This window comes from Amphibalanus amphitrite, unplaced genomic scaffold, assembly GCF_019059575.1.
Source record: "Amphibalanus amphitrite isolate SeventyFive unplaced genomic scaffold, NRLGWU_Aamphi_draft 001049F_arrow, whole genome shotgun sequence".
Classification (NCBI taxonomy): Eukaryota; Metazoa; Arthropoda; class Thecostraca; order Balanomorpha; family Balanidae; genus Amphibalanus; species Amphibalanus amphitrite.
In genome coordinates, this window is record NW_024882543.1 from 34,547 (window position 1) to 48,253 (window position 13,707).

Here is a 13,707-nt window from a genome sequence, read left to right on the forward strand (position 1 = left end):
GTCATTACCGCTTGTGCCGCGAGTTAAAACCGCACGGATGCACGGTGGTCCGGCTGCTCTAAGCACCTCAACACCGAGGCGGGTGAAGCGCGTTTACTCTTCAATGATAGTGAATTTTCAGTAAGAAACAAGTTCCTGGATCATAACTTGTATAGCCCGTAGGTCAGGTCACCCAATGGTCAGTGACCTGATCCGACCTGAAAATGCGGTTGGTATCACAAGATCCGGCTTGAATCGAGCGTCAGTTATGACAAACTTCAGCTCTCTATCTCAGCGTACTCCGAGCTTTCGTAAATAAAAACTAAGCGGAAAGGTGCCCCCCCCCCCCCTATTTTTTTCGATTGCTCGGAACACGCCGGAGAAAAAAGCTGAAACCTGGCATACCTGACCTTTGATTCCAGCTAAGTCTTGAAACGAAACACTACCACATTTTTAGGTCAGGTCAGGTCACTGACCTATGACGTCATGAGAGAACCTCTGCACGGCCCTAAAATGTCGCAATTTCGCAGCGCCCTCAGTCCCAGAGGAGCATTCACAGACAGATTTACGGGGCCTAGTATCTTCCAGATGTCTCACAACTTGGTATATCTCGGATTTTTTTCCGAAGGGTCACCTTATGTCAGATCGGTCACGTGACCTGGATATTATAAGTCAATGAGGGAATCATGGAACCTGTTATTTTGGCGCCAAGAATGATCTAAAACTATCCCAGGCGCATGGAATTGTTACGGAGCGAGCGAAGCGAGCGTAGTCTTTCCTTAGATTAACGGAAATTTCTGAGTATGAGCGGCTGGCCGGCCGGCCGGCCGGCCGTGGTCACGCTTTTGCGAGGCTTATATCTCAGCAACCACTTGACCGATTTACACGCGGTACTTTTTGTAGGGTAGCTTCATTCCTTCTACCAAGTATTGGACTATTCCCGATGCATGTGGGTGACCCCTTATGCACGTGCCACGTGCAAAACGAAGAGGTGTCAGTTTTGTAATTGTTGCAATATCTCGGTAATTACTTGGCCGATTGCGCTGAAAGTTGGCATGTAGGTAGGCACCCACTAGGCACTACATATACATGTGCCAGAGTTGGGGTGCTGCTGCACGTGCGCACGTGCAGGGGTCGTTTCCAGATCTCGGGAACGGCTGGACCGATTGCGCTCAAATTTGGTACACGGTTAGGGACCGGTTAGTAGGGTGCCGTGCACAAGTCAGTTGGGACCCATTTTGCACGTGCGCACGTGCAGGGTGCCGCTTCCAGATCTCGAGAACGGCTGGGCCGATTGTGCCCAAATTTGGCACATCGCTAGAGACCAGTGAGTAGGGTGCCGTGCACAAGTCAGTTGGAGGTACCCCCTCGCAATTTCGCACGTGCAAGGCCCACCCTCTCGCTCGCTCCGTTAGTCGCCCCAAAAGGCGTTATACTGGTAATTTCATGCGCTCCTTGCAAGATCTGATTCTTCACTTTTGCATCGTTGACCTTGCGTGACGTCATGACGTCACTAAGGTCTTAAGTTTTATCAATAACTCTCGAGTCTCGATCAAATTAGGCTAGCGAATGGGGGAATCCACCAATGGACTTGGGAAGACCTGCCGAATCGAATGATAGGTAGGTATGCAATTTGACCTCTTTCGACGAGCTTTGTGATCTGAGTTGCTCTGACCTGTTCTTGGCCCGAGGTCAACACCTTAACCTGACCTAACCCAAACAAATAGTAGGTAGGTATACCTATTGGCTATTAGGTAGCACATTCGTTTTCAGGGGCACACATGGGGCACATTCGTTTTCAGCAGTTTATGGGAACACGAGTTCACGGGGAGTCTAATGGTGGTCTTTGTTTTGCGCTACGAGGTCTAGAATTGCTAAAAATTGAGTTTGAAAATTTGACGTCATCAATTTTGAACAGTTTTTTCGCTATAACTTGGCCAAAAAAAAAGAGGTATCGATCTCAAATTTGGTATGTAGGTAGAAGGTGGTAGGAACTATCACATATATTACGGTTTTTTCGAAATTCAAAAAACTTTTTGGATTTTTTGGTATTATATTCAAAAAATCTATTTTTTTATTTTTGGGGGTCAAAATCCAAAAAATTCGAAAAACCGAAATAGCAGTTTTGTAGCCCTTATAATTCTACACCTTTTATGTCTGAAACATTTTTCTATATCTCTAAAGCTGTAGGCCTGACAACTCTTCCCGCGAAACCTTTTTTTGGGTCGAAAATGGCAAAAATGACGTCACTCTGACGTCATTAGCGGCCAACCTATCATAGCCTTTGGAAAAAATTTTGGTCACCATGTGCGCTAGCTGCTCCCGGGAGGGTACCGAAAGTTTGGTGACGATCGGCGCAGCGGTTCTCGAGATATATCGAAAAAACTAAAAGGGGGCAAAAAAATGCCCCCCCCACCGCCTGGACTGGAAGGTTAATCTCAAAAGATATGATGCGATTTAGCTATTGGTGCCTAGATGTAGGTAAAGAGACTGGCGCGATAGTTACCCCGCTCCATCCATCCATTTTATCAACTTCCCGGTAGAAACGATCCTCAATAACCCATTGGACATTGTGTTTCCCTTCCTGTCAGGAAATACATTGTCTCTGTGTCAAAGCTTACATAATGGCATGCTGATTGCTGATATTGAGTTATCGGAGGAACGCAAAGTGAAAAACAGTAAACACCCTTCCCACCCGGATGAGAGCTATTAGAGCGCGTGGCGAGACCTGAATGGCACTTGCCACTTGGCTGGTAGGCTGACGACACCATGGCGGCGACGCACAGCACCCGTGGCGAGTGGTCACTCGGGGAGGCAGTCGGAACGGTCGCCGCCTGGTTGCGCCAGCTCGGGTGATTATTAGCACGGTATGCCGGGGCGTGGGGTCGATACGTCTCTGAGGAGTCTCCGTCTCCCAGGAGACGCGCCCGGTCGCGGCAGGAGACGGACAGCGCTGTGCAGTGTGCACGAGTGTGCCAGAACGCGCCGTCCGGTAAACCAATGACGTTCTGAGAAGACAAATGTTATTCGCATTTTATCAACTTCCAAAAAAGCGTGCTGTCTGCAACAGCCTGCCGAGCTGAATACAGGAGGCAACGATAATTGATTAAAGTAGAAAAGGTCGCAAACTAGCGTGCCTACACGTAAGAACAACATTTTTCAACAATTAACAATTAACAACAAACAACATTTAACTAACCTAAATATTCAGCTCATGGAGTATCAGGTTTAGCCTGATAAGGGACAGGGCAGAACGGCGTCAACAATGGGTTAACCACATATTTTTAGACCCAAAGACTAGGGTAGTGTGGGGTAATTTGAACATATTTTTACGTCTTCTCCGTTACTTACTTACTCTTAGTAAGAGTAAGTAAGTAAGTAAGTCTTCTCCGTTGTACCAAATTTCAGCTCAACCCTGGATGAAGAAAAACTGCTTCAGTAGCGCAAGTGTCACTTGCTTTCACCATGCAAGCCTCATTTTTGAACGAGCGGAGCATACCTTGAATAGCATAGCCTCACTTCTCCACCAAGTCACGGTGTGTTCAAATTGCCCCACCGTGGGGTAATTTGAACATACTGCCTTTACCTGTCATAAAAAACGATAGTCTCGCCAGCACCGATGTTGTTTGACCCATAAACAAATAGGCAGAACAATTCTAAACATACCTTCACTTGAAAAATCAACACAACATCAAAAATAACGGTTGCTGAGCAGGGGCGGATCCAGGAAAACTCCAAGGGGAGGGTCATGAATCGAAGTGGTGCCCCTACCTATACCCAAAATTAAAAACTCAACGGATTTCGTCCACTTCATTTTGGTGGTGCCCCCATTTTCAGTTTTTTATTTTTATTTTTTATTTTTAGTCAGTATCTTACCTCTTAGCCACAACCACATTTACCAATTGTAAGCAAGTATATATGAATGTGCTATGTGTATATATGTTGTGGACGCTGAGTAATGAGTACTTACCAGGAACGTTATCAGGTAAGCAAATCGTTGTCAGTCCGACGAACTTGACCCTGGCGTCTAAAGGGTCTGTCCTTGACACTTCAGGCTTGTCAGGGGCACCAAAGTCCTTTCAGGGACACCACAAACCTGTCAGGGGCACCTACGGCCTTGTAGGGGCGCCACAGGCCCGCCAGGGGCACCACAGGCCTGCCAGGAAGCAGGGGCACCACAGGTCTAGCAAGTATACACGACAGGCCTGTCAGGGGCACAACGGGCCTGTTGGGCCCATGAGCACCCCTAGGGGCAGGGGCACCACAGTCCTTCCAGGGGCACCGCAGGCCTGTGAGGGGCACCAGCGGCCTAGCAGGGGCACCAGTCAACACAGGCCTGCCAGGGGCACCACAGACCTGCCAGGGGCAGCAGAGGCCTGCCAGGAGCACCACCGACCTCGCAGGGGTAACTTGGGCCTGTCAGGGCCCAGGGGCACCACGGGCCTGTCGAGAGGCACTTCAGGCTTTTCAGGGGCACCATAGTCCTCTCAGGGCGCAGGGGTAGCAGGGGCACCAGAGGCCTGCCAGGGGCACTACAGGCCTAGCAAGGGCACCACTGGTCTATCAGGGGCACCACGAGCCTGTCATAGCCAGGCATCTCAGGCTTGTCAAGGCCCAGCGGCACCACAGGTCTGTGAGGGGCACCAGCGACCTATCAGGGGCACCAGTCAACACAGGTCTGCCAGGGGCGCCACAGACCTGCCAGGGGCACCACAGACCTGCCAGGGGCACCAGAGGCCTGCCAGGGGCACCACCGGCCTCGCAGGGGCACCTTGGGCCTGTCAGGGGCACGACGGGCCTGCCGAGGGGCACTTCAGACTTTTCAGGGGCACCAGTCCTCTCCGGGCGCAGGGGCACCAGAGGCCTGCCAGGGGCACCAGCGGCCTAGCAAGGGCACCAGAGGCCTGCCAGGGGCACCAGCGGCCTAGCAAGGGCACCAGAGGCCTGCCAGGGGCACCACAGGCCTAACAAGGGCACCACGGGCCTGTCAGGGGCACCTCAGGCTTGTCAGGGCCCAGGGACACCACAGTCCTTCCAAGGGCACCGCAAGCCTGTCAGGGGCACCAGAGGCCTGTCAGGGGCACCACAGGCCTAGCAAGGGCACCTCTGGCCTGTCAGGGGCACCTCAGGCTTGTCAGGGCCCAGGGGCACCACAGTCCTTCCAGGGGCATTACAAGCCTGTCAGGGGCACCAGAGGCCTAGCAAGGGCACCACAGGCCTGCCATGGACACCACAGGCCTGCCAGGGGCACCACCGGCCTTGCAGGGGCGCCTCAGGCCTGTCAGGGGCACCACGTGCCTGCCGGGGACACTTCAGGCTTGTCAGGGGCGCTACAGTCCTGTCAGGGCCCAGGGGCACCAGGCCCGTGGTGTCCCTGCTAGGCCTGTGGTGCCCCTGGCGGTCCTGTGGTGCCCCTGTCAGGACTGTGATACCCCTGATAGGCCGGTGATGCCCCTGGAAGGTCTTTGGGCCCCCGGGCCTCAAGGGGGGGGGGGCCATGACCCATGTGACCCCCCCCCTTGGATCCGCCCCTGTTGCTGAGTATCAATATCTGCACGCTGCACACCGGTCAGTTGACAGAATTCGCCTCTCTTCAATTAACAGAACGTCTATCATTTTTCTTCGGTAAAAACTCTCCCAACCTTACTGCATCTGTTATAGTGGTGCCAACCGAAACCTGGACATTTGGAGTTCTGATTTTGTCCAATGTCCAATTCGGAATTGGTTGGACAAAGGTAGCAGACTGGACAACATTGGACGATGGCTTGCTACACTTCAGCTCATTTTATAAAGTAATCGTGCATAGCATTGATTGGCGAATGGAAAGCTTGTTAAGCTATCAATATAATGAACACTTTTCGGCTGGTAAAATTACATTATAAGCAATTTAAATGACAGTTTTGAGTGTTGATTAATGCGTAACTTTCGGACATATTTGGACAAATGGCTGACTTTAACATTTTTGAACGGAAATCAACGAAAATGCCGCACATTAGACGGATATTAGACGTAAATTTTATAAAACTGGCATCACTAATCTGCTACTGCTTTGGGTCGAAAATATTGGCAAAAAAAAACTGGGAGCGTTGTTTTTTTCGGAGCTATCCCTGTCTTCACTAAAATTCTCACACTATGTTCAAATTACCCCACGCTAAAAGTTATTTTGCCATATTTAAAAACAGGTTACAAAAGCAAATTTCTTTGATTAAAGGCAATGATTAGGTCATTGTACAACAAAAGCCGTTGCGTATTAGGCGCTAGCAATGCAAGATTTTGCGCTGCAATGAAGTTGCAATGACGTGTTTTTAGGCGTTTTTACTTGCGAAATTGATTTTTTACAGTGTGCGTCAACATCTTCATTCCCTGAAACTTTAAACCCTGTTCATATGATAGCCCTTTTAGTTACGATAATTTCCCTCATTGGTCTTATTGTCGTGCCACTTATGGATTTTCCGTAATTTTGTGTTTTTCACACTATGTTCAAATTGCCCCACATGTTCAAATTACCCCACCCTACCCTATCACGTTTAAGCACAACAAAACAGCTCACGGCGGCAGGTTTGGAGAGGCTCCGAGCTCTTAGGGCGTTGCCGTCGGCTAAGCCTCTTCGAGATGCCAAAGCCTTCTCGTAAGCACTAAGCGTTCTAAGCAATGCATTGAAGAAGGCGCCCTATCGACCACAGCCACTTCACGGGCGCTGCTGCGCCATTACAGGACCGCTAAGGGTCCGCTGCACTATACACTGCCTCCTTAACCTCCATCACCAAGACCGGCCCATTCCCGGACCGTCCTGCACCGCGCGCCTGTCGGCCCCGCGTCGCTCCAGTAGGCTCCTATCCAGCCGACGAAGAGTTGCGCCGTGCGTGACGGGTCCGACGACAGAGTGGCGGCCTGCTGACGCCAGTCAGCCAGACACAGGGGCAGACTCCGGAGTACCGTCGCCGGCGGTGTGGCTCCGCGGGGCGCGGCGAGCGGGCGCGCGTGCACCGGCGAGCCCGGCTATGGACACGATCTGTACCGGACTGGTGATAGTCGCTGTTCTGAGCACAACAGGTGAGTTACCGGGCGGTGGCAGAAATCGAGCCGGGCTGGGAGTTACCATTAGCGGGATCGAGCTGAAGTGGACAAGGCAATGGAGAGATCAAATTTTACTGCTTGATTTAGGTGGCCTTCGAGCCCAGTGCAGCGGATCGTTTGTTCGCGTTAACCCGCGCATGAATGGGATATTTTCCATAACGCAAGTGGCTGGGGGGGGGGGGGAGGGGCTCTCCAGATCTTCTATCTCCGAAACTTCTGGGCCGATCGTCAAAATTCAAACGGCGTCTGATAGCTCTGGGGGCGTTCCACGACAAATCGACAAGTGCCCTGCACCCTCATATTTTATTTTTTGCTTAAAATTGGTCTAATGGGTTGTGATGGGCGGGGAAGCCAGCTGTGGCAAGGATTTTTTTCTTCGATCAACGGTTTCCGAGATATAGCCTCGGGCAATTCTTGGAGTTCGCGCTGCAGCCCTATGTTTGGCGGCCTATAACTCAGAAACTATTGGTTTTTTACGATAAAAACTTCATATGGTTCAACTCACAATCAACCAACAAACATTTTGGCTATCTCGGATTTTCAATTTTTGAAAATTTTGATCACGTGACCTTTTGTCCTATTTTTCGAAGAGTGACCTTGATATTTTCCCCACTGAAAGTTGCAATTTTGTCTGATGACGATTAAAGCCTTATCAATTGTCATTCATATGCTATAATAAAAAAGTGGTTTTTGCCCTGCGTTGACCTCAGGTCAGGTCATTTTTATGACCTGTCCATTATTACGAGCGGGAGCGACAGCGAGATCTCGAGAATAAAGCAAGATAGCGACAAGCGGTAAACGGTAAAGGGTACACACGGATAAGGTCTATAACTTTTACTGAGGTCATTTTCAGGTCAGGTCAAAGATGACGTCACAGGAGCTAAAAGGAAGTCAAAATAGCGGCACTATACATATGTATGAAGTTTTTCTCGAATAACTTTCAAGGTATCCCAGCTAGGAACAAACTAATAGCACCATCGTGATCCTCTCGTCGATCCGCATCGACACATATGTATGTTGACCTCGAAAGGTCGAAAGGTCAAAAGTTGACCTTAGGTCACGTGATCTAAGGTTAACTTTTGACCTTTCGACCTTTCGAGGTCAACATACCTACATATGTTTCGATGCGGATCGACGAGAAGATCACGATGGTGCTATTAGTTTGTTCCTAGCTGGGATACCTTGAAAGTTATTCGAGAAACACTTCATATATATGTATAGTGCCGCTATTTTGACTTTCTTTTAGCTCCTGTGACGTCATCTTTGACCTGACCTGAAAATGACCTCAGTAAAAATTATAGACCTTATCCGTTTGTACCCTTTACCGTTTACCGCTTGTCGCTATCTTGCTTTATTCTCGAGATCTCGCTGTCGCTTCCGCTCGTAATAATGGACAGGTCATAAAAATGACCTGACCTGAGGTCAACGCAGGGCGATAACCACTTTTTATTATCGCATATGAATGACAATCGATAAGGCTTTAATCGTCATCAGACAAAATTGCAACTTTCAGTGGGGAAAATATCAAGGTTACTCTTCGAAAAATAGGACAAAAGGTCACGTGATCAAAATTTTCAAAAATTGAAAATCCGAGATAGCCAAAATGTTTGTTGGTTGATTGTGAGTTGAACCATATAAAGTTTTTATCGTAAAAAAACCAATAGTTTCTGAGTTATAGGCCGCCAAACATAGGACTGCAGCGCGAACTCCAGGAATTGCCCGAGGCTATATCTCGGAAACCGTTGATCGAAGAAAAAAATCCTTTCCACAGCTGGCTTCCCCGCCCATCACAACCCCTTACACCAGTTTTCAACGAAGAATAAAATATGAGGGTGCAAATTTAATTTTTTATTTGTCGATTTGTCGTGGAACGCCCCTCTGGAAAAACTGTTGAGCGAAACCTATTTTCATTGCCCTCGAGGTCACCGATGACGTCACAGGTCAGGTCAAAATAAAAATTATTAACATTCTAGCTTGTTCACAATTTAGGCTCTGACCGCCGGCTGACAAGTCCGGTCAGGCTCATTTCTGGTTTACGCACTCCTTGATATATGCCTTAGATACCCAGAGGGTACCGAACTTTTACTTCGAATTTTTCAGGCCAAGGCCAGGTCATCCTAGATGACAGTTCACGAAAATCGTATATCATGTATCATTCACGTGACGCATGTTTTATGAACCATTTCCCTCGTAGATTTCGAAAACAATGTCATCTGGGTTGTTTGAGGTCATTTTCAACTGAATTTACCGCAGGTCAGGTCACTTTCGTGGCAGAAAAGGTAAATGTTGAATATGAAATTTTCCAACAAAAAATTAAGGTGCCTATTAGGTGCAGTTTTTGAGCTCAGGAACTCGATGGTGCCATTTATATTGCTGTACAATGTCAAAAACGTACTGAAAATGGTTTTGAAAAATATATACCTTGTAAAATGTTGACGATAATGCAAATAACTTCGCTATTTTTGAACATATTGGGCTAAAACTTGCTAGAGTACTTAACCAGCGTATGTTCTATCACATATATGTGTTCCGGTCTTGGCGAAAAAAATCAAAAACTTCTAAGAAATATATTTATTATTATTGTAAAAACATATTTTTACAATTTTTTTTAAATTTCGAAAATTCGAGGTTGTAATTTGATAGCAACGTGTATTTGTAGTTCACTCATGCTAATTGGATCTAGCTTTAAAACTGAGCTCTTGAGAGCGTTTGCCGCAATTCAATATTTTGCATCAAATTCGGCCGACATGACGTCACTCTGACGTCATTTTCGGCCTAACTGTGGCAACTAGAAAGTTGAAATTCTCACACAAGGTGTCAAACTGATGTCGCAGAAGGTACCACAAGTGTCGTGTTGATCCGTCAAATGGCTTAGAAGATATTGTTGAAAAACGTGAGGGGGCATTGTAGAGCCCCCCCCCCCCCAGTCATGCGCGGGTTAAAATTCTTGTTTTGAGATGGGTGCACTTATAGGCTGTATGTCAACTGATCTGGATTCGCAGGGTACATGTAAAAGCCTGTACCATTTTTCCTCGATGCATACCTATTTATAAAGAAATGCTTATATTGCCACTAGCCTTCAGTAATTCGGAATTTCTCCCCATCAATCATCCACAATATAGGTTAAGGTAAGGCGATAACCCAAGTATATATGAGAAACTGATAAGTTTGCCTAAAATGAAGCAAAAATGACGTCATTTTGACGTTGTGCCTCACTGCCTCAGACTTCGCCGCACGATATTGGCGCTCTATGTATGTACATGCGTCGAGGGAGACGAGGATGTCGAGGGGATGATATCCTCGCCGAAAAAGTTGCGTGTGAGCCGTGGAGACGCAGCGGCAGCGACTGGCTTTCAATTTTAAGATCTAATTTATTGGTGACCTCTTTGAGTTAATCCAAGCTAATTTCTGGCACCATTCTAGCAATTTAGTATTTTCTCCATTGACCTTTAATGGTATCACGTGACAAACCTGACCTTAGGTATAACCATTCGCTTGGCTATCCAGACTCCAGAGGCGTACCTACCAGTTATTTCTCTGGCTTGATGTTTGTGAGGGGCAGCGATGTCTGTGGACTTAGATGAGCTTAAAAGTTTTACCTCCCGTTTCAGACCTCGTACGTAATCGACAAAACTGTATCTTCCTGTTTATGAACTGCCGATAGTGTTTCTTTGTAACCCTTTTGTGACCCGACTGACCCTCGGCCTCAGGCGCGGACGCTCTCAGCTGCTACGCCTGTGTGCCCCGGGAACAGATCGCCGGCGTGCCGCTGCCAGCCACCATCGCCAACAAAACCGTCTATTTCCCGCATTGCGACCAGATACGAGCTAACGCGCCCGATGACCGCTTCCGAATGACCTGCCCGGTCGGCCTCAACCGGTCCTGCATCAAAATCAGAGGTCAGTACTCAGTATGCTTATGCATACTTACATTTTCATACGTGTATTGATTTAGGTATGTACTGCCACTGCTGCCTGTTGCTAATTCTACTGCCAATTGAGATCTTTGGGTGTGCTTTACGTGTGATTATCGTTCATTATTGGCGGTAAAAGAAATGCGCTTCAATAGTTGCATATATTCGATTCATATAATCGATATTTGCATTTCAAGTCGGGTATACCAATCTTTATCAAGAAGTCAACAAGCAAAAAAAAAAAAAAAAACATTTTCTAAATTAGGACCGATTAAAAGAACCAATACGATCGATATTGTATGCGGTAAACTCAATCTGATTGCACATCATCGTGAATACTAAGCAAGCTAGAAGGTGGGAGCAGGTAGGTAATAGGTATCTGTGAATCGCCATCAAGGGTTGGCGCCTTAGCCGTTACCGTTTTCTTTCCGTCATTTGTACTGACCTATAAATTAAGACGTTCCACACAATAAGCCAATGAATAGATCTATGAAAGTAATATCACCATCAAGCTAGCTTGCATACAAAGCATTGATCAATCAGCGGTGGAAATAAAACTCTCCACAACGCAGCCATTTTCTCAGCGCCATTTATTCTCGCTCGTTCAGGCCGCATGTGATTCTCGCGTGATGACGATCGGGTTTCCATTCGATGCGGGTTGATTGGAGTGATGGCCCCCACCGGGCCCGTGTGATCCGGTTCGGCTATGTTCCTCAGTATTGGCTGCCGCCGCGCCCCGGCAAATGACGCGGTGTAGTCCATTTGTGCAATATCTATCATGGTGCGGTGACCAGGTCACGCATACGCCTGTGGAACCAGGTTGAGGTGTGCGTTGTTCGTCCCGCACCCCCACCCTCTCCTCTCATATCACCGTCCTACCGACGTCCGCGGCGATTCCGACCCCGACGGCCCGCGGCGGCCCGCGGCGGCCCCCGGCGGCCCGCGGCGGCCTCTCCTGGGCGGTAATGGCCACTGCAGCTGACCGCTACTAACGACCTGTGTCACTAATGCCTCCGGCCGGCCGGCCGACGGAGTCCAGCCCGCGTCCGGTGTGCGTGCCACCAGCGGCACACGTGCCCACTGCGGCACGTGATCATGGCGCCACGTGACCACTCGCCCGCTAAGCAAGACAAATGGTGACAATAGAGATACGTGCGGAGGAGGCGGCTGCCGCTTCCAAAACGGTTCAGTAGCTCGGGATTCTAGGACGGACAGGTGCCCATCGACTGGTGTAGGAATGCAAAGTGGTGGGGATTCTTATATACCTCAAACAATTTAGATATTGTAACGACTGCACATATTGCTTATAACGAAGTTGTAGATAACATTTAATGTGCAGTCATAAGTGCGGTTATTCTCGTAATTATATATAATTTGCTGATTTGAGCTAAGTATACATATATGTATACTTAGCTCAAATCAGCAACTCCTATCAGACGTATATTGACTGGACCGCTTACGAATACATTGCTGTGGTTCAACATTGTCGCATCCTGTGTTCGTTGAGAGTTACGCTCTTTCTCCATTCCTCATCATCTGACGCCCCCCCCCCCCACTTGTTCATTTCCAGACGACCGCGGTAACGAGATGCGCAGCTGCTTCTCCTCGGCCGAGGAGCGCTGCACCAAGGCCACCAAACAGGGACAGGTGCTCTGCATGTGTCGTGGTAACTTCTGTAACTCGGCCCCGGCGGCGCTGACACCCGCCGCCGCCCTGGGGGCCCTCTCCCTGACGCTCTGCCTCCTCCGGCCGCGCTACTAGCGCCGCCCTGCGGAGTTTGTGAGAACCACCACGTCTGGCTGAGCTGAGCTGCCATCTAGTGGTGACCCGACACGCTGTCCCTGCCATCTGGGGGCTGAAAAGATAGTGCTAAGACCCCAGGACCTCTCATGAGTGACTCTTTAGCTTCCAATCGATAATTCAGAGATGTTGCTTCCACCTACCGTCGTTTACACAGGAGGCGTTTTGTGCGCCCACCTATATGATCTCGCTGCATTTGAAGGACCACTGCTGACATACGCGCGACCCCGGCGAGCGTTGGGCCACTTGTGTGGGTTCGAGCACTACCGGCGTGTACAAAAAAAGGTGTCAGTAGCTGTGACACTGGCTGCCGGGGCTGCGTAAGATGCATGCACAGCTGCAGTGTATCATTTGTGTGTCAGTTACACCACAGACCATCTGGCAGCCGGGGCTACACCGTCCAAGCGCGCTGTATCTCGCGCGATGACTATATGTGTAAAAATGTCAACTATATGTATGTGTGATATAACTATATGTAAATGTGTCAGTGAGCAGTGTCAGTACCATCTTCTGCCGATGATACATCATTTTGTGAAGCTTTGGTTTGTTATGGAAAGTTTAGTACCCACAATACCCACATACCTACATATTTTCGCTTTGAAAATTCCAAAACTTCAACCGTGTCATACATCTATGTTTTAAACATGACGTAAAAATAAGCATTTTGAGTCTAAGAATTCCGCTTCAAAATTTGACCTCACACGACCTGACTTTGACCTGAGTGATATGGCCAAAATACGAATTGAGCATGACCACTCAGTTTTATAAGTAAAATGACTCATAAAACACGTGTCACACATATCCTATTCAATAGGTCGTTCATGATGGTTTTTGGTGATTTTTACCTTAAATTTTGTATGTATGTACCCCTACTGCATTTTGCCTCGATAGTCTAAGAACGTGATCTCAGATGATCAATCTCGATCAATTATTTGCCA

General features: G+C 48.3%; 1 protein-coding gene across 1 annotated transcript; it reads left to right on the forward strand.

The window, feature by feature from the left end:
* The first annotated feature begins 6,623 nt into the window (after window positions 1-6,623).
* LOC122369559 lies at window positions 6,624-13,305 on the forward strand. Its single transcript, XM_043344395.1, has 3 exons — window positions 6,624-7,032; window positions 10,767-10,955; window positions 12,540-13,305. Exons 1-3 carry the CDS (start codon window positions 6,981-6,983, stop codon window positions 12,728-12,730), a joined length of 432 nt encoding a protein of 143 aa, XP_043200330.1. The 5' UTR covers window positions 6,624-6,980; the 3' UTR covers window positions 12,731-13,305.
* Window positions 13,306-13,707: the final 402 nt, after the last annotated feature.

Coding starts and splice junctions, on each gene's coding strand:
- LOC122369559 (XM_043344395.1), top strand. CDS start 6,981: ATGGACACGATCTGTACCGGACTGGTGATAGTCGCTGTTCTGAGCACA. Junction 7,033..10,766: donor CGCTGTTCTGAGCACAACAG/GTGAGTTACCGG, acceptor CCTCGGCCTCAG/GCGCGGACGCTCTCAGCTGC. Junction 10,956..12,539: donor GTCCTGCATCAAAATCAGAG/GTCAGTACTCAG, acceptor GTTCATTTCCAG/ACGACCGCGGTAACGAGATG.